The 20,557-nt window shown below is 44.0% G+C and overlaps 1 protein-coding gene across 4 annotated transcripts in view; it reads right to left on the bottom strand.

Annotated features, from left to right (window-relative positions):
• The window catches only part of AK8 (adenylate kinase 8), a 95,300-nt gene that overhangs the window by 52,788 nt on the left and 21,955 nt on the right, over positions 1 to 20,557 (bottom strand). For all 4 annotated transcript variants that reach the window (XM_081897182.1, XM_081897183.1, XM_081897184.1 and 1 more), the window contains 3 exons: positions 19,378 to 19,491; positions 12,131 to 12,199; positions 551 to 632 (listed from right to left, as the gene is read on the bottom strand). In XM_081897182.1, the coding sequence (XP_081753308.1) occupies positions 551 to 632; positions 12,131 to 12,199; positions 19,378 to 19,491 (265 nt within the window). The remainder of the gene's footprint in view (positions 1 to 550; positions 633 to 12,130; positions 12,200 to 19,377; positions 19,492 to 20,557) is intronic.

Raw genomic sequence — 20,557 nt, 5'->3', positions numbered from 1 at the left:
GGTCATGAAAGTTGCCTGAGGCTTAGTAGACCTGGGCAGTGGTTTAGCCACCACTGCTCAACACAGTAATGGAATCCATGGAAATGCAGTGGCTCCTCCCACCCACACGAGTCATTGGTTCTTCTCATTTGGGCAGTGAAAGTTTTTCCTGGCTCTGACTCCTGGCTTGATTCTCTAGCTGCGACTCCTGGATTGGCTCCAGAATGAGGCCTGTACAGCTCAGCACTGATGTTGACCCCTTTATAGTATTGGGCATTAGGAAATGCCCAGCTTCACCAGTGCTCTTCTGCCCCATGATATTCACTATACCGCTATACTACTTTCTCTACCTCATTTCTGTCAATGAGGCTTACAAGTTTAAAACACTAAAGAAATCAATTATGTATCCTGTAAAGAAGCCCTGGGGCAAGGGGGTAGGGCAGTCTGTTGTGTTTGACCTGATGTTCTCTTTGCCTCTTCCTCATTCTCTTTCTCTTTTTCAAATGGAAGAGAGAAATTAGAAAGTCAGAAAGAATTTGTAAAAACACAATGGAACTAAACATCTTCTTACCAACGTGCTTGGGAATGATGCCCATTGCCAGCAGCTCCCGGGCAAGTTCTCGACTTTGGGGAATAGCCTCCATAATCCAGCCCTGGTGAAATAAGACATATAACAGCTGATCATTGAAATGAAGCACATATTGGGTCGCGCTGCTGGGGAGTGATGGAAGGAAAGGTCTCTGGTTTGTGACTGCTGGATAGGGATGCGGGAGATACTTGATTCAGTTCATACTTCATCTGCACCTCCTGAAATAATACACCAACCAAAACAGAACCATCCTTCTCATAATTTTGCAGTGAATGTTTCCAGCAAACTGGTGTGTAAAAAATGCATTATATCCATGCAAATAACATACAGAGATGCATTCTCTTAGGAGAAATAGCTTTGCAAAAATGCACTATATTGAGGAAAAATGCATACAAAAATGTGCATGTTTGGAGAAACTTGCATTAAAATGCTGCTGAATTTTCATGAGACCTTCTTTAAAAATTGCAGACCAATATACTTATTTTATTTATTGCATAAAACCTATGCACTTTGTAAAAGCGGGGGGGGGGGGGGATACCTCAAAATGGTTTACAGCCCAATGTGGAGAAACAAAGACTGAAAAAGAGAAACAGAGAGAAACAAGAATAACATCCTCATCCACCCCTAGTTTCAAGCCTCTGAGCAACTTTTCCCAGTACAATGGGAAGAATGCTTGTTTTATAGAAACACAGATAGAGATAGAGATATAAAGATAGAGACAGATACCCTTGCAACTCTTAAACCATTTTTATCTGCACATAAGTCTTTATTGAAATATTTTAAAAAATTGGGAAGAGAAGGAGAAGTCTAGGTATTTTTGAAATATTCAGGAGGATGTGAACTCATGCAGCCAACTTTTAAAAAGCGAAACCAAGCTTAAGAGGACAAAGGGGGAAAGATATGTGCATGTCCACCCCCAAATTATACAGGAAAATGTGCTGTAATGGAAGCCTCCAAACCCCCAGAGCTAACGAAGCAGGCAAGCTAAAGAGATCTATATATGAAAAGGGCTGTTTGCTCCCTAAAGTCCTTGTTATAACCAGCTAAGTGCTGGACTGAAGATCTTTTTTATGATTATGTAAAACAAGACGAAACAAAAAACAAAAAAACAGGGGGGAAAAACACAAATACTTATGAATCTGTACTGGTGTGACTGAGGCTGAAAGGAGATGTAGTCCAAAACATCTGGAGGGCACCTGGTTGGCAAATGCTGGTTTACGCAATACAGTGGTACCTCGGGTTAAGAACTTAATTCATTCTGGAGGTCCATTCTTAACCTGAAGCTGTTCTTAACCTGAGGTACCACTTTAGCTAATGGGGCTTCCTGCTGCTGCTATGGCACTACTGCACGATTTCTGTTCTCATCCTGAAGCAAAGTTCTTAACCTGAGGTACTATTTCTGGGTTAGTGGAGTCTGTAACCTGAAGCGTCTGTAACCTGAAGCATCTGTAACCCGAGGTACCACTGTACCAGACTGGAAGCCAAACTGAACCTGAGCCAAATACTGAACCAAACCTCTCTCCCTGCACCTCCCTGAATCGGAAACCAACTGGAATCACTATTGAAAGCCAACCAAATCAATCTTGAATTGCTAATTGAACGTGGACAAAGACACAACTTGGGTGTGGAGAGGGGAGAATAGTTAGCATTTCAAAACAAATCATAACAACTCACTGACTAGAAGAATGGTGTCTCTCAAAGAGAACCAAATCAGTCCTGGAGGTTTGCAGGCTTACTGAATGCTTGCTTACTGAACCTTTACAGTGGTACCTCTGGATACGAACGGGTTCCGTTCCGGAGCCCCGTTCACATCCTGAAGTAAACGTAACACGCAACTGCATGTCTGCGCATGTGCGGGTTGCGTTTTGCTGCTTCCGCGCATGCACATAACGTCGTTTTGAGCGTCTGCGCATGCGCGAGCGGCAAAACCTGAAAAGTAATGTGCTTTGTTACTTGTGGGTCACCGCAGAGCGCAACCCGAAAATATTCATCCCGAAGCTACTTCAACCCGAGGTATGACTGTACTAGCTTGAGGGAGGACAATTCCAAATTGTAGCTGAGCACAAATCTAAGCTGAACCAAATCCTTCAGTGGCTTGATGCCTGACTAAGTGGCACCAGTGTCAGCTGGAGCTGGGCAGCTGTGGGGCCCATGTGCTGGCAGAACCCACTGGGGCTCCTCATAGTTGGTAGGGTGGTCAGTGATACATTTCCAAAAAAAGAGGATATGCATCACAAAAAGGACAAAAGAGGGGTTCAATTGACATAACATTTTAATTTATATGTATCAATGCACTTTTAGAAATAACGTTTTAAATAGAAACACAATACATCAAGCTGCAGTGGGGGCAGACACCAGCTGACTTGTGTGCCTACTAACCAAGTAAGCCCAACTGCTGATAAGCTCCTACGTGCCATTTTTATGGCTCCTTGACCAGACTTGGGGACTGGATAGCTCTCAAACCGAGGCCATCTTCAGAGGATCAGCTCTTCACGGCAACAGATGGTCCTCTGTAAACTAGGACATGTGGCTACAATAGTGGTGGGTGCCACAAGTAGTGCCCCCATGCTTGCAGGTGACAGCACCACCACTTACCTGGGTCACTAATACACGTGCAGCCTTACCTGGTGGTGCTAATTAGCTTCTTACTAGAATGAGCCTCGATTTTTAATTTCCTATAATTCAGGGGTCACCAACATGATGCCCACAGGCACCAGTATCTCCATCAATACTTCCCATGGTGACTGCAAAAGATCTCTTGGGGGAAAATCCAAACTGTGTTTGAATGGGTGTCCGCTGCTAAAATGCAATGCTACAGAAAAGGAGTAGTGATGAACATCTGTGGGACTGCTGGGGGGGGCGCACCAGTGGCTATATACCAAGGACCCACTTATGCCTGACACGCCAGCCCCATTCAACTCCCAGAAACACAGCTCGCTTCCATAGCAACACTGAGCAGTGGGGAGGATGGCATTTAAGACTGCTAAATCTGGCCAAAATTTTCCCTCTGCTTGGTGACTTGACCCTGCTGTTGCATTACTACCAGGAAATTTTCAGAGGAAGATGGGAGAAAATTGTGTGTGGGTGCACATGTACCATGCAATATATATTTAATATTGCATTAAGCCATTGATAATTACCAGTTCCTGCCTTAACTTGAATCTGTAATCAATAGGGGACCCCAAAAGCTGCAGAACTGTTCAAGGGAAACATATCCCGTGAGGAAGAAACCAAAACATTCTAATTACTGGAAAACACAACTGTCTGCTGGCAACTCCCTAATTAGCCCAGTTTTACTAACATGCTATGCCACAGATTTCTTCAGGAAATGGGAAAACAGTCTTGAGGCAAGGATATCATGGAAACTATCCACTGTCACCACTGCGCCTCCCAGCATTGTGTCTGCAACCAAAACAGCACCTACATTACGGAAGTCCTAGTATCTGAAAGAGGTGGGGGAGAAGAATGGTCCATATCCTATATGGCTGATAGGCGGTGGTGACTGTTGCCCATTGGAATTGGCAGGGCAGAAGGCAGGGAGGTCAAAGGGCAGGTTTAGCCACAGCAAAGGATAGATGAAGCCAAAGCCAATGACAAGCAGAACCAGCTAGATGAGGGGAAATAGTATCAAGCAATCTAAAATGGCTGTTTATAAGACTGCATAGATGAATCACAGTTCTCTGCAAGTAGGGATGAATGGATGTTTCCAGTCTGCACCCATTTGCTTGTGTGATAATTTGTAAAAGTTCTCTCCTGCTTCCACATTAATATGTGTTTTTTAAAAAAATCTGTGTGGAGATTTCATATTTAAATATGCATCTTTTACTGCACTTTCTCACAGAATACAAATTTATAAACCTACTTCATTGGAAAAAAAATTAATCAGGGAGTCAAACCATTAATTTTGTTTTATTTTTTGGTTCAGCCACAACTGAAGGTGTCCCAGTTTGGTTCTGGTTCAAGGTAAAAAAGGTTCAGCCTGTGCAATCAAATTGGTTCAGCTCCAGTTCACTTGAGATTATCTTTGTAGTGTTTGATTTCAACTGTACAAGCACAAGCACACAAGCATCTGTAGTAGATTAAGAAATAAATCAAAGTAATTTTAAGGAAGGAGGAAATGATTTAGTAAATACACAGTGAACAATTAATTGACTTTAAGGTTTTCAATTGAGTTTTTCTTCTGTCATAATACTAGAACTTGTGGATATTCAATGGAGTGAAATGGTGGAAGATTCAGGACAGACAATAGAAGGTACTTCTTCACACAGTGCATAATTAAACTTTTTAATTTATTATTAATTTAACTCCATAGTTGGAGGCAGTAAATGTTTCTGAATACCAGTTGCTGGAAATTACAGGAGAGGAGAGTGCTCTTGTGTTCAGGCATTGCTTGTGGGCTTCACATTAGGGCATTTGGTTAGCCACTATGAGAACAGGATACTGGACTATGTGTCATTGGTCTGATCCAGCAGAATCATAGAATCATAGAGTTGGAAGGGATCTTGAGGGTCATCTAGTCTAACCCCGTGCCATGCAGGAATCTCTTCTTACATTCTAATTCACTCCCACAATAGGTAGTGATGGACAAAAACCTGGATGGCTTTAAAAGATGAGTAGACAAATTCATGGAGAAGGCTATCAATAGCAGCCATAATGACTATGTTCTAACTCCATTGTCAGAAGCAATATGGGAATCACAAGTAGGAAGAGTGCTGTTGTGCTCAGGTCCTGCTTGTGGGCTTCGCATAATGGGCATCCAGTTGGCTACCATAAGGACAGGATGTTGGACTAGACTGGTCTGATCCAGCTGGGCTCTTACATTCTTATTTGGGATGGCATCAATGTAGGATTTTAGGGTGAATGTCCCCAGCCCCATCCAACAGAACAGGAGGGCTCCCAGATCCATCAGGGTTGGCTGACCACATTTTGAAACCAGCAAAGTAATGCACCTTAGCACAGGAATGGGGAACCTGTAGCTCTCCAGTTATTGTTGAACTCCAACTCCCTCCCATCAGTCCCAAGTCAGCATGGCTAATACTCACCAAAAGACCATTCAATTCAGAATTGGAGACCAAAGTTGGAGATTGCAAAAATTCTCCGTGGTTGAGGTCACTGATTTTTGCCCACTAAGTTCCATGCAAACATACACACATTTGCTACCCCACAAGTAGAAACACACCACTCCTGAGATCACATATGAAGCTGGTTCCCACATCCAAGTCTATAAAGTTTGTGATTTCACAGTTCAAGGCTCTAAGCAAAGCAACAACAAATGAAATGAAATAACTAAATAATAATAATCCAAGAAGGTAGCTCAACAAACAAGTTGCTTGTAATTAAGGCGCCATGCTAATACATTATAAATAAGCCCTCTCTAAAACAGTTAGATATATGGGTCATTCTCCACCTCAGCCCCCCCCCCAAGGTTTCCCAGTTCCAAGGCCCCAGCCAATCCCTAATTAGAATACATTATCCGTCGGCTTGACACTTCAGTGAAATGTCTAGCCTGCCGCCGAGGTGCAGCTCCGCTCGGCACAGGGTTTATTGATATTCCGCTGCATTTCCTTCGCCATGCCCCCAGTGGCTCAGTTCTGTTTTATCACACATCAAAAGGGCCGTATGCTCAGGGCGCCCCCCCCCCTTGCACATGGCTCAGAGCCGGAGGTCTGGAACAGCTGCAAGTAGGATGGTATCACAGAAGGGACAAGCTCCAAACAGATGTCAACGATAAAAAAGGGGGGGAGGATAAGAAGACAACAGTGGGGGGGGGAGAGGGGGAAGGATTGTGGCTTGGGAGCCAAGGATGAAGGAACAGCACAGAGTCCATCGAGGCAAGTCAGGCTTTGTGCAAATGCTGGTCGTTCCTGCCCTCCTGACTGCCATTAAAGGCTAATTAGTACCTTCACAAGCTAAGGATTTGTTTCTTTGCGAAGCAATTGGGAGGGAGAGAATGCTTCCCCACACAGGCAAATAATCCCCAGACGCTTGAATAAACGGAATAAAAGATCCTTCACACTTGGTCCCACATGTCTGTCTGCCTCTCCCATTTGATCTACTTTGAAACAGGGCACCATGCACGTACCCCAGTCATTTAAGAGCTCATCCATACAGTGGTTTAATGTGAATGGTAAGCTTCCTGTGCCTCCATTAATTTTTCCATTGTACACATGGTGATCTCCTCCAAGTCAGTGTCTTCCCCACACTTTCCCCACCCTCAATCTGGATTTTCCCCCCATCCCAATCCCTCTGCAAAAAAGGAGATAGCATGAGAAAACCATAAGAACAGCTCTGCTGGATCATGCCAATGGTCATCCAGTCCATCATTCCGCAGATGCCCCAATGGAAAGTCCACAGGCAAGATATGCACTAATATTGCAACAATGGCGTGTGGCAGAATAAACTTGCATGTTGTTGGGAGCAGGGAACCAGCTGGGGGGTGGCGCATGTGTGTATAGGGCAGACCCAAGACATTCTGGTGCTGGAGATGAAGGAAAAAACAGTGCCACTCATCCTACATGCAGAATCAAACCAAATTGTCAGCTGACTCCACTTCAACCTGACAACAGCTTGGTCACCACCACTACACCTCAGCTAAGCAGGGTAGCTTAGGGAAAGCAGCATGGGGGTGGGCTTCTACCACACACACATACACCATGCTTTGTTTCTTTGGGGCAGCTACCTCAACTCTAAGTTACTGCATTTGTTCAACTTCACAATTTCTGGGTGACTGAGTTCATCATTTTGGAAAGTTTGGGATACAATTTCTTTTCTTTTTTTTCTCAAATGAAGGAAAAGATAAGAATTGTAGGAAAACATGCTTTTTATATACCGTATGTAATTGTTTTATACTTTTTATTGTATGGTAAAATCAATTGGAGATGCTTCATGGGAAGAGATTTTTAACTGGAATGTAATTAAGGGTACTGGGAATTGTAGCTCTGTGAAGAGGATCTCCTAACAATTCTCAGCATCCTTTAACAAATTAAAGTTCCCAATATTTTTTCTGTTAAATTGACATAAGAGTTCTTTGAAATGCACAGTGTGAACATGACCTATTTATTTCCTCACAGCATAGTTTTGAGCAGGCCATAACTACGCTGGTGGACTCGGCAAGGTTTTGTGTGAAGGTCTTCAAATGATTCCTCACCAGGGCTTCTTTAGTTCCTATAAATTAACTCTGCTACCACACTAAACCAGCACAGCTGTGGCTTCAAGGAACAGCCAGTGGGGCTGCAAGGACCTTATGCGAACCTCGTAAGGCACAGCAGCCCCAGTTCCCATTCCCACACATAGCTTGCTCTAGAACATAATGCCTGCCATAAGTTTTCTTGCTAAGACCACCACCACTCCCTGCGTGATCCCTCAGCACCCTAACTGCATTTGGATTTGCAGAACAAGCCCTACGGGGTCCCGGAAGAGCCATTGATCAATAAAACCGTGTTCCTCCGAGGATACAAGCGACATCTATAAACCTGAGAGTGTCAAAACAACGGCACACAAAATCCGGCATTCCTACCATCGGCAGGATGAAAGCTGGGCAATTAATGCCAGCTGAATGACACCACCAGGAGAAATAAAACAAACAGCTGGTAGTACAGTGGGCTGGTGGCCCGCTCCTGGCAATCTATTAACATTTTTTTCCAGGATAATATACTGACTTGTGTTATGAACCACAGCAGCATAAATCTGGCTCAAGAAGCAAGCTGACGGCCTCTGCAAGATTCAAATATTTTGGGGTGGGGTGGGGGGAGGTTTTCAATTCCAGAAAGCCACAAGCTCCAGATGTAGCGTGTTTTCTCTTCAAGGTGGACATTTAAAAAGTGCTATCAAAAAGGTTTTGCACTTATAAGGCACTGATCACCAAGACGATTCCTGTGTGTATGTGCTACAGCTGTTGCCCAAGGACAGGGGTGGTAGCATGAGCTGAGGTCACAAGCACCACACTAGATATTGACCAGGGCTGAGGCCTGGCTGAGCAAGATACCCATGATTGTAAGAACATTAGAAGAGCCCTGCTTGATCAGGCCAAAGGTTAATTGAATCCAGCATTCTGTTCTTACGCTGGTCAACCAAATGTCCATTATGGGATGCCTGCATTATGGGATGCCTGCCTGAATGCAACAGCAACTCTCCCCACTTCCTAGCAACTGTTATTCAGAGGCAGACTGCCTCTGGTAAGAGACAGCCTTATCCTCCATTAATTTGTCCTCCCTTAAAGCCATTCAAGCTGGTGGCCATCACTACAATAAGAAGAACAAGTCCATTGTTTTTGTTCATAGTTCCTGAAGAAGTATTTTGCCCTGAATTGTGTTGAGCTGCAAAAAAGAGTTTTGCATCAGTGAGCACTGCAGCGTATTGTCCTTTCAGTTTTGTGCCCATGGATTAGAATGTAAAGTCGTAAACTATAGTCACAGGTTCCCAAACAAACCATGGTTTAGAGGAGTCTATCTCCTTTTGCTTGCCATCTGATCGGCCCATCCATCTCTGAGTGTGGTGGCTTCTAGGAATCTGAATCAATTGTCAATTCAGACATTTGCCAACCCATTTTTTTTAATTCTGCTCTGCCAGTGTATCACAAAGCAACCCTCCTTTTATTAATCTTAACATTATGTCAAACCATCATTAAGCTTCCTGAACCATGGTTTGGCATGATGTCTGAATGAAGCCTCAGAGGTCTAATTCCTGTGTGCATTAATACACATTTATGCAAATACAAGAAAACCACACTAGATATTTGGCCCTGTGGGATAAATATCTATCTATTCATCATCAGTGAAGGGGTGGGGTGGGGAGAAGGATAAATAAACAGATAAATTACTGAAGCAGCTCAGCTTTAAAGAGCTCTAAGAGAAATCAGGCAGACCCAAATAATTCAAGCGCAAGTCATTTGCAATGCAAAAGTTTAATTCTACTTTGCAAATTCAAAATGAGCAGATAAATTATGGATTAAGGTGCACGGTATTTTGTACGGGCAAACTGACAACCACTTTCCAGTCATTTAGATTTCCCTTCAAATCTCTCACCTCCCTTTTCCTCGAACAATTCAAAAGGACTGATGCAATTTTCTTGTAGTTGATAGAAAGGGAGGGACAGAGAGAGAGTGCGTGTATAAAATGGCACCCTAAAAATGTAATGATTGGCCATTTTAAAACAGAAAGCAGATAAAAAAAGGCTTTTAAAAGTTAATGAGCTAAAAAGAATTAGCTTTCTTATATCTTTGATGCAACCTATTACAAAATGAAAAGCTGTAAATGAAGTAAAAATAAAAGTCAGTGTGGTGTAGTGGTTGGAGTACCAGATAATGATCAGGGAGACTCAGGGCAAAATTCAACAAAATTCCTGAGCTAGCCCAAGGGTTAGGGGTCACCCAACAGGATTTCCTCCTTTCTTCCCCCTCACCATGCACTTTGCCATGCCAAAATCTGCTCAGGAGGGTTGAGGGAACCCTCAGGACAGATTTAGGTGGTGTGGGAGGGAGAGAACGTTCTGTTGTGCAAGGATAAGGTTGGTCACTGTGGCTGGTTACTAAGAGAACAGGATGCTGGACTAGATGGGCCTTTCATCTGATCTAGCTCTTCTAATATTCTCGCCCCCCCTTATTATTTTTCAAAGTTTCAACACATACATATTCCACATATTTTCTTCCATCCATTCCCTTTAGACCCCGCCCCCCCACCCCCATGGCTTCCTATTTTCCCTTTTTTATGCTGCATATTGTCAAAGAAATTGCCACCCATTATTCTATTCTTTATCCTCTTCTAATATTCTTATCCTTCCAATATTTTTATTCATCCTGCAACTCTCTCTTTCCATCCATTTTCCATCCATTTACAAGTGGTGGCCACCAATGTGTTCGGCTTTAAAAGAGGGATGATTCATGGAAGATAAGGCTATCAATGGCTACTGGTCATGATGGCTATAGGTTAATCTCCACAGTCAGTGGGAGTATGTCTATGAATGCCAGTTGCTGGGAATCACAAGTAGAGAGAGCTGCTGTTGTGCTCAAGTCCTGCTTGCAAATTTCCCTTTAAGGCATCTGGTTGGCCACTGTGGGAACAGGATGCCGGACTAGAGGACCACTGGTCTCAGCCAGCAGTGCTGATGTTCCTGAAATACGAGGGAATTATGACAGACACAAGGATATGCCGACTGCCCATCTAGTCAGTAGCCTCTTCCTATTTCCTTTCATGAGGGCTGCTGGGACTCAAGGACAGTCAAAGAGGTCTCAGGTGAGTGGGGTAAGGCTGAGGGAAAGAGGAACAGCCTCTTATTTAAATTGTTCCAAAATTGGTAGGTATGCTAGTAAATGGCTACTACCTTTTGCAAGGTGATGCCTTCATGTTTTAGATTCTCTTTGTAATAATCACCTCTTAGAGGGACAGAGAGAGGGAAAGTCATGGCAGGAACTAATTATAAACACCCTGATTGGTCTCCCCTCAAATTCTTATTTATTTTCTTTTTCTTGGCACAAATCCCATCTTCTTGATTAACATACCTTTAGTTAAATATGCATTATGGTATTTATAAACATCTTTATTAATTCATACCATGTTACATAAATATACCTTCAAAGATACTGGTGTTGATTTAAATAGGGCTCCTTGAGGAAAGGGAGACAGCAGCCCCTACCAGGAGGCAAAGCAAGGTGGCCATCTCCTGCGGCAGTGGATCTGAAGTGCCTCTAAAAGGTGTGTGTGTCCAGAGACACACAGATCTGACCAGTGAAGCCAGTACAGCTAGGAATGTTCTACCTCCATCGCTGGAGGCAGTATGCCCCTGAAGACCAGTTATTGGGAATCCGAAGCAGGAAGAGTGCTACCGTGATACATCTTGTTGGCCTTTGGTCTGATCCAGAAGGCTCTTCTTATGTTTTCCCACCACTGTCAGAGGAAGTATGCCTCTGAATATCAGTTGCTGAGAATCACAAGTAGTGTCATGCCCAGCCTAGACCTGATGCTAGACATTGAGTCCTTCAAGGAAGGACCAGGCACCCCACAGATCAAGGACCAGATATGGAGGTACCAAATAGTCTTGCAAGTTTACATTTTTAATTGCACTGATATTTTTATTGTGATTTTTTTTGTAAATTGCTTTTGAGTTTTCTTTTGTTTTTTACAATCAAGCAGTGCATAAATTTTATGAAATCAATAAATAAATCTGTTTGCTGAAGAGGAAGAGCAGGATATGAAATTAAAAATAAATAAATAAACAACACTATAATGATTGCACAATTTTGGGGGGGAAAGATCCATGAAATGGTTGGTTGGTTTGTTTGCTTGTTTGCTTCTTAATGTTGCCTGTTTGTAACAGGTTTGCCCACTCAGGACTCTGCCAGTTGCCTGCGGCAGTCAACAGAACTACACGGCTGCTCCCCCTTTGGTCGTCTTGGTAGGCAGACAATTAACATATGTGTACCTTCAGCTTCCCCATTTATGCTGTTAATCATAGTCCAAATTCCCTGCAACAACCTTGGGGAATCAATCCCATCCACAGCACAAACTCCCACGTCACCTATCCCACCACACCCCATGAACAATCTCATCCAGCAAGAGCCACACTTACGCTGTGAATACAGTCCTCAATCTGCAAACGTTCCACAATCAGTTCAGCCCACAGAGCGTCAGGGATTTTCTAAAAAAATTAAGAAAGAAATACGGTGAGTTTAATATCCACAAAGCAGTTCAAAGAGAGTTACTGCACTTTCTGTGTTTGAATACCCTCCTTAAAAAAAAACAAAAAACAGCTGAAGGGATCAAACCCTTTGCAAGAAAATGGCACACAAAAGAAAAAACAGAAAGCTTCCACCACTCCAGCCAGTGAAAGAAACACATTGTCAGCTAACCAGTAGAACTGAAATGTACAGTTGGTGGGGTTAACTGGTTTTTTAAAAAACACTCTTGACTAATCAGGCAACATTTTTATATAAAATGCACACACATTATTCTAAATTTAAGTATTTTCAAAAACTGCAGGTGGGAAGCCCCATCATAAAAGAGGCAATCTCCCTTGCCTCTAGCACAATAAGGAACACCTACTCTAAAGTGGTACACAATTTTAAGCACTGCCTTGTGGAGAAGTGTGGCTCAATGGCACAGCATCTGCTTTTTTGGGTGCAGAAGGTCCTGGGTTTAATTCCTGGCATCTCCAGGAAAAGACTCCCTGTCTGAAACACTGGAGAGTTTCTGTCAGTCAGTGTAGACAGTATTGAGCTAGATGGACCAATGGACTAAAGCAGCTTCCTATGTCCATTACAGCTTGGTTTGTTTTTTAACTGAAGATGCTGGCAACTCCAGGTGCTAGGGACTAAACTTGAGATCTTCTGCATGCAAAGCACATTTCTATGGCCTTTCCCCAGGTATGGAGTGTACATTTTCCAGGCCTGGATGTCCCCCTGAAGTGAGCTTTTGGAACTGGAGCTGGAGATCTGAGCTGGAAGCTAAAGTCTGTTATATCAGAGTCCTCCTCAGAAGACCAGGCAAGAACAGAAGGCCATGCTCCTTGTACGCCTGCCAAACCAGGCAAATCGCCAATGACAGGCAGATCCAACTAAGGCTACATTCCTACCATATATTTAAAGCACTATGATACTTTAAACAGTTGAAGCTTCCCCCCAAAGAATTCTGGGAGCTTCTTAGGGGTGCTGAGGATTGGGAGAAGAGCCCTTAATCTTCTCCCAGAGCGACCAATAATTCCTAGAGTTCTCTGGGCAGAGGAATTGCTTGTCAAGCCACTGGGAAATGCAGCTTTAAGAGGGAAAACAAGGGTGACACCCAACATCTCTCTCCGCCCTGAACAAACTCCAGCTCCCAGAATTTTTTGAGGGGAAGCTATGATTGTAGAAAGCAAGACCAGATGGCTTTAAATGCATGGTGAGAATGTGGCCTAACTCCAGTTTTGCCCACATCCTCTTTCCTGCTTAGTTCAATAAGGGGAACACAGAGGTTGAGAGGAGGAAGCTGACAGCTTAGGCTCCTACTCCATGACTGGTTTTAAGAAAACAAGTGCCACAATTAATGGAGGTTATCAACAAATTATTGTTATTTTTTATTCAACAGAAAATACATAATAAGAACAAAAACAAAGACAACCCAGTAATATCCCCTTCCACAACATGTTTTAAAAGTGCATGTCAAAAGGCAGGGCTCAGCAAACTTTTTCAGCAGGGGGCCGGTCCACTGTCCCTCAGACCTTGAGGGGAGCCAGACAATATTTTTTTTGGGGGGGTGAACAAATTCCTATGACCCACAAATAACCCAGAGATGCATTTTAAATAAAAGCACACTTTCTGCTCATGTAAAAACACTAGGCAGGCCCCACAAATAACCCAGAGATGCATTTTAAATAAAAGGACACATTGTACTCATGTAAAAACAAGCTGATTCCCGGACTGTCCGGGGGCTGGATTTAGAAGGCGATTGGGCTGTATCCGGCCCCCGGGAATTAGTTTGCCTATCCAAGTCAAAAGGCCTTGTTATAAAGGAAAGTTTTCACCTGGCAGGCACCTAAAGGTGTATAATGAAGGCGTCAGCTGAGCCTCCCTGAGGAGAGCATTCCACTGCAGAAAAGGCCCATACTCATGTTGCCACCTTCTGGACCTTGTGGAAGAGACACACAAAGAAGGGCCTGAGAAGAATGTGTGCAGAGGAGAGCAATCAAGATGATTAACAGTCTGGAAACAAAACCTTATGAGGAACGGTTGAGGAAGGTGGGTATGTTTAGCCTGGAAAGAGGAGACTGAGAGGAGATATGGTAGCTATTTTCAAATACCTAAAAGGCTATCATGTGGATTACAGGCCAAACTTGTTTTCTCCTGTGCTGGAGGGTAGGACCTGAACCAGTGGCTTCAAGTTACAAGAAAGGAGATTTCAATGCAACATCAAGAAGAACTTTCTGATGGCAAGAGCTGTTCAACAGTGGAACAGTCTCCCTTGGAAGGTGGTGGACTCTGTTTCATTGGAGGTTGTTAAACAGAGGTTGGATGTCCACCTGTCATGGATGCTTTACCTGAGATTCCTGCATTGCAGGGGGTTGAACTAGATGACCCTCAGAATTCCTTCCAACTCTACAGTTCTATTATTCTAACGGCAAATTGATGACAGGCAGGCAAGGGAGCAACAAAATGACCTACTTAGGTCTTTTCTCAAACATCTCCTGAGCTCCATCCCACTCAAAAGCAGGCACATTCACGCACACACAGGTGAGGGGGAAAGAAGAGCAAAAGGAAATAAAACGTGTTCCTTGCAAGTCTGCGGGTCCCGCAGGGAGATGCGTCAAAGCCTCATGCAGCCTCTCGCGGCTGGAGCTGGGACTGGCAGCTTTGAGGCTGTCATTTTACAAAGGTGCCTCATGCTGCTCTCAGAAACAGCTAGACTCCCACTTCCCTCTTTGATGTGTCATTTCAAGAGAGGCTAGTGGGCTGCCAGGGGGTCCACCTGGCTAAGGCTTGAGGAGCCAATTTAAACTGGAGTCCTCTACGGGTTCCTTTAGCAGCCTTGCAATCTGAGCAATCTGCAGAGCACCTCTGTTGACCAGAGTTTGGGGGGTGGGAATAGTCAAGGGGGCGTTTAGAGACAATGCAAAGGGGCTGCTGAGCAAAGCTGCTCTTTCAAACTGCAAAGGCCCAGATCCAGCTTTGGCTTCTAAGTGCTTTTTGTTCTGACTCAAGTTCTGCATACTACCACTGAGCTGCATACTACCACAGAGCTCAGGAGCACTGGAAGCGGCCTTATACCACATCAGACTCCTGGTCAAACTCTCCCAATATTGTCAGCACTGACTGGCAGTAGCTCAGGAGGCTTCATTCAAGAGACATTCCCAGCTGTACCTGGAGACAACAGGGATTAAACCTGGGACCTTCTGCCTGCAGTGCAGGTGCTCTGCCATTGAGCTACAGCCCTTTCCTTCTATAAATCACCTCAGAAACAAAGGAAGTTGTCTTATAGAATGCCAGACCACTGTGGTCTACCTAACTTAATACTGTCTACACTGACTAGCACCCACTCTTCAGGGTTTTGGACAGGGCTCCCCCTGTCCTCCATTTCCCTCCATTTTCCATTTATAGAGCCAGCCCCAGACTTTTTGCCCTGCAAGATGGAAGGCCCCTCTTCAGTCAGCTCCCGCCATCTCCCCCTCCCATATGGTTAGCATCTTTGAGCCCTCTTGCCACTTGCCATAGGTTTATTTGGCTCCTTCCTCTTCTAACGGTGGCAGGGTGATAAGCAGTGGCCAGGAGCTGGCCCGGCAAAAATCACTCAATGAACTTTCAGTTTAAATATCTGCAGATTCTGCAATGATGGACAAAAGAAGAATCCTCTCCTGCCTGGAGCACCCATCATGATATAAGTTTATAAAATTATGCATGGCATGGAGAAAGTGCATAGAGAAGAAAATATCTCCCTCTCTCATAACACTAGAACTCGTGTACATCAAATGAAGCCGAATGTCGGAAGATTCAGGATAGATAAAAGACAGTACTTCCTCATGCAGCACATAAACTATGGAACTCACTCCCAAAAGAGGCAGGGATGTAGGACCGGTCCACCCATGAGGTAAGAAGGGGCAACTGCTTCAGGCAGCACGATTCCTAGGGGCAGCAGATTCTGATGTCAATCTTTCTTTCCTGTCCTTCCCCCACCCATTGTTCCTGATGTTGATCTTCATTCACCCCACCTTCCCTGGCAAGGAGGGCCTCCCACCCTATTTTGAGGTTTGCCTCAGATGCCAAAATCTATTGGGCCAGCCCTGCAGTGATGGTCGCCAAGTGGATGGCTTGAAAACCGGGTGAGAAAAATCCATGACTATTGATGGCTACTAACCACAATGGCTATTGCTCTGCCTCCAAAGTTGGAGGCATTAATGCTTCTGAACTGAAAACGACAGGAGGGGACAGTGCTCTTGCGCTAGAATCCTAATTGCTGGTTTACTACAGGAACACAATGCTGAACTAGATGGGCTTCACTTCCTGAGGACCTCTTTGCCTTCTGCTCCACCAGTCTCAATGGTCCCTATCCACCATGGTTACTCTCTGGCTCTTGAGGCTAACCTTGCATTTTAAAAAAAAGAGAATACACTTGTTTTCTTTTTAACCAAAAACATCTTCCTATGCAAACACCCTGCCAACTCGAAAAAGCATGTAAAGCACTGCACTGATTTCACCACTTCCCTCTCTTTCTTCCCCTCCCCATACAGCCTGATTCCTTGCCAGATCTCCTTGACTTTCATGTCCCACCCCATAATAATCAAGGAAACCCTACAGGGCCCCCTTGAAAGTGCTGCTGATTAGCCTGAAGTATGCTAATAATGAGAGTAATTAAACCAAAGGGGATTTTTGTGCGTGAGGCTGTGTTCCTTTCTATTTTTCTCCCTCCAAATCAATGGTGGGGGTTTTTCTTGCACAACTGAATAAAAATAATCTTTGACAAAATGAACAAAGTTTAGGATTTATTTCCACATTTGTTTTATGAATGCAGTTTTATTGTTGGTTTTATTCTGTTCACTGCCATGACATTCACAGTACATAAATGTTTGCAAATGTATATCTATATTTTCAAAAGCTGCTCATTTGCTATGTGTTTGGACACCTCTGAAGATATCATAACCAATTATGCATGGTGGTTCCTGAGATCAAAGAGCAGACTTTTGTCTATGTCTGAATACAACTGGATTCCATTTTGAATCAAGATGGCGGACTGAATCTTTCAAAACTGCACTGATTTTAACCTCAGATTCAAAACTGTACTGATTCTTTGCTATCTTAGAATCCCTGGGGAAAATGCTAGGTACACTGCTAGGGAATATATAAAACCAAGTTCGCCTCTTTTAAATTAGAGAAAGGAAGGAAGGGGAAAAGAGTGGGTCTGTAGCAAGGCTTCTGCTAGTGCAGCAGGGGAGCTGTCTAACTGAAGTGTGAGAAGTGGAGAAAAAGACTAGGAGAGACAGAAGAGGAAGAGTTGCACAAGCAACAGTCAGACTTTATTCCTGGTCCTGCTCTTCCTGGAGCATCCGTAGGAGCCTAATCAGTGAACATGGGCTCACCATTCCTCCCCAAGGCCAGAGATCACAGATGGATGTCATCATGCTGTGCACCTTTTAATCTGTGTAACTTTCAGTTCCAGGAATGATTGTAGAATGTGGTGTGTCAGAAGAGGGAGAGAGAGAATATAAACAATTAGGGTCTGATCCCTGGACTCTACAACAGGAGTGAGACACCTCAAGCTCTCCAGGCTTCAGAATTCCCCTCAAGCGGCAACCCTCACTGGCCTTGCTTTGCACCCTCCTTAAGTGTTCCTGCTTGGCTGGAATGTATCTTTAAACTCTGATAATTTGGCCTGCTCGTCTGGATGGAGAACGCAGAGGGGCAAGCGTGAACGTGTGTGTAGAAACTAGCCTATTGTAGGAAGGTGAAGTTTACACTTATGCCTCTGGCCCTGCCTATCATGTGGCCTTGCCCATGGCTGAAAAGGGTTTCCCATGCCCTATTCTACAGGCTCAAGGCTACTGATTTAGGACTGTGTCTTCCCAGGACCACCCTCCTTGGCACTGACTCTGCAGGAGACCAAACCAGGTGAGGCATCTTTCAGAGGAGAAGATCTTTGGAGTGCTTGTCAGGGTCTGCTCTGTTCACTTCATTTCTTAATATGCTAGGAACTGACAATAGGGTCTTCCTCTAAGAAAAGGGATGTGGGTGGCGTTGTGGGTTAAACCACAGAGCCTAGGACTTGCCGATCAGAAGATCGGTGGTTCGAATCCCCACAACGGGGTGAGCTCCCGTTGCTCAGTCCCTGCTCCTGCCAACCTAGCAGTTCGAAAGCACGTCAAAGTGCAAGTAGATAAATAGGTACCACTCCGGCGGGAAGGCAAAGGGCATTTCTGTGTGCTGCTCTGGTTTGCCAGAAGCGGCTTAGTCATGCTGGCCACATGACCTAGAAGCTGTACGCCGGCTCCCTCGGCTAATAAAGTGAGATGAGCGCCGCAACCCCAGAGTCGGTCACGACTGGACCTAATGGTCAGGGGTCCCTTTACCTTTACCTAAGAAAAAAGTCCCCACCTGGTTGCAGGATCATCCAAACAGGTGGGTGAGGCGATAAGTAGGATACTCTCCCTACCCTAACCTCCCCCATCCTTAAAAAAGAAAGTTGTGAATAGGGATGTAAGAAGGCACCAATTTTTGTCCCATCCTGCTTTCATCAGAACCAGTGCTGCTTCCGCTCTATTTACACTAAAACTCGGGTTATTCACCTGTTTTGAGCTGAAACTAATGTTATTATGTACTGTAATTAATTTCAGTGGAAAGGAAATGTCAAAAATGGTGCACAAAATGGCACAGACTGAAAAAAACCAACAATAGTGAATACTGCTCATATTTGCTTGTATGATTTCTGTTCCTGACCTTGGTCAAGCATGCAAACTGTCATGATTTCTGCTCCCATTTCCAAAAGAATTCTCCAACATCACAGCTATGGACTGCATTACATTCAGACACACTGTGCTCATGAATTTCTATCCACCTGGAGGAGTTTTTAATACCTTGTTTTTAGTAACAACTATGGCATAGGGTAGATTGTGAATTCAGAAAAGTTCAATATGTATTCTCAGCTGAGGATGGCAAAGCTCCCTTTGCTATTTCATCCCTAGAATGGAGGGAGCCCACTGCCACAAATTCACAAGTCTGTTCTGAAATCACCACAGATACAAAACAAGGTGCGATAATTGGATCGCTCGTTTGTGTCTGCAGAAAAATAAAACGGCAAATGCCACAACTTATCTTTCCCTTCCATGCAGAGATAGCATCGTTACCTCTGCCCACGCACCTGTTTTGTGTCTTGATACTCCTGTACTTTGTCTGTGAGGTTTGACCACGCACTGGTTAACAGAGTCTCCGGAGAAATCCGTGCAGTTCCCAGTTGTTTACAAAGCCACATTGCCTGGAGGGAAAAGCAGGTGTTTGGGGTGGGGGAGAGAGAAGGAATAAGAGAGAGCTGTATCTTCCCAAAGGAAATGAAAGTGAATTTGAAGAAAATTTAAAAACAAATAACACCAGCATTTTCACAGTTTTTCCATCGGAGTGTGCAAAATTCGTAACGCTTAAGTGGAAAGTAGAAAAAGAAAGCACCATCTGTAACAGGAGAGAGGGGAACAGCAAATATGTTATCTGTCACTTTTAAAAGGAATATAGTGACCATTTTGAAATTCAGCACAATGGAGATCTGGAACGTTTTCATTTACGATGTCACTTTAAAACCTGTGCTCCTTCTGCCCCCTCCCTCTGGAAGAGCCCAATGCCTGGTTTTCTCAAAGACTGCTAGGGAATGAAAAAATAAGCAGCAAAACCTATACACACACAGGGAATCTTACTTAACCTGCTTCCTTCCGATGAAGGGTAATTAATCAATAAAGAAATTTATTGAAATTAAAATTAATCTGTAAAGGGTTTAAAGGATTCAGCCTTAGGCAGAGTAGGAGAGAGCAATGATTTAGTGCAAGGACAGGCCTGTGTTATTCATACTACTTTATGTTTATGAAGGGCTTGACTTTGCAATCCTATACCTAGACAGGTGGGTAGAGGATCGCAGCTTCAAAGTTTCCAACACTTTCCCATACATTGCACAACCCTGCTGTGAGGTAGAACAGAATAGCTGCAAAGATGTGGGCTGAAGAGAGTCTGAAAGTATACAGTGGCTTCTTGTCTAAGGCTACTTTTGAGAATCTGGAAGAGACGAAAGGTTTGAACTGGGAGTTTCCTGACTCTTGGGGCCAACTACCCTATCACAAGCACTCAAGGAACTTTGGAAAGACTGATTTGTACCAATGATTACTAAAAATGTCAAGCCATAGGCCAAGATGTCTGCGTTTTCATGGAAACATCACAGGTGGTCTGAAGCACCGTAATAATATAAGGCAAGCCTGTTGGAGCATGCCAGTGGCCCATCTAGTCCAGCAACCTGTTCTCACAGTGGCTGGCCAGTTACCCCAATGGGAAGCCAGCAAGCA

This window comes from Podarcis melisellensis, assembly GCF_964234715.1.
Source record: "Podarcis melisellensis genome assembly, chromosome: Z".
NCBI classification, from domain to species: domain Eukaryota; kingdom Metazoa; phylum Chordata; class Lepidosauria; order Squamata; family Lacertidae; genus Podarcis; species Podarcis melisellensis.
The sequence above is the reverse complement of the archived record's forward strand: the minus strand, read 5'-3'. Positions and strand labels throughout refer to the sequence as shown.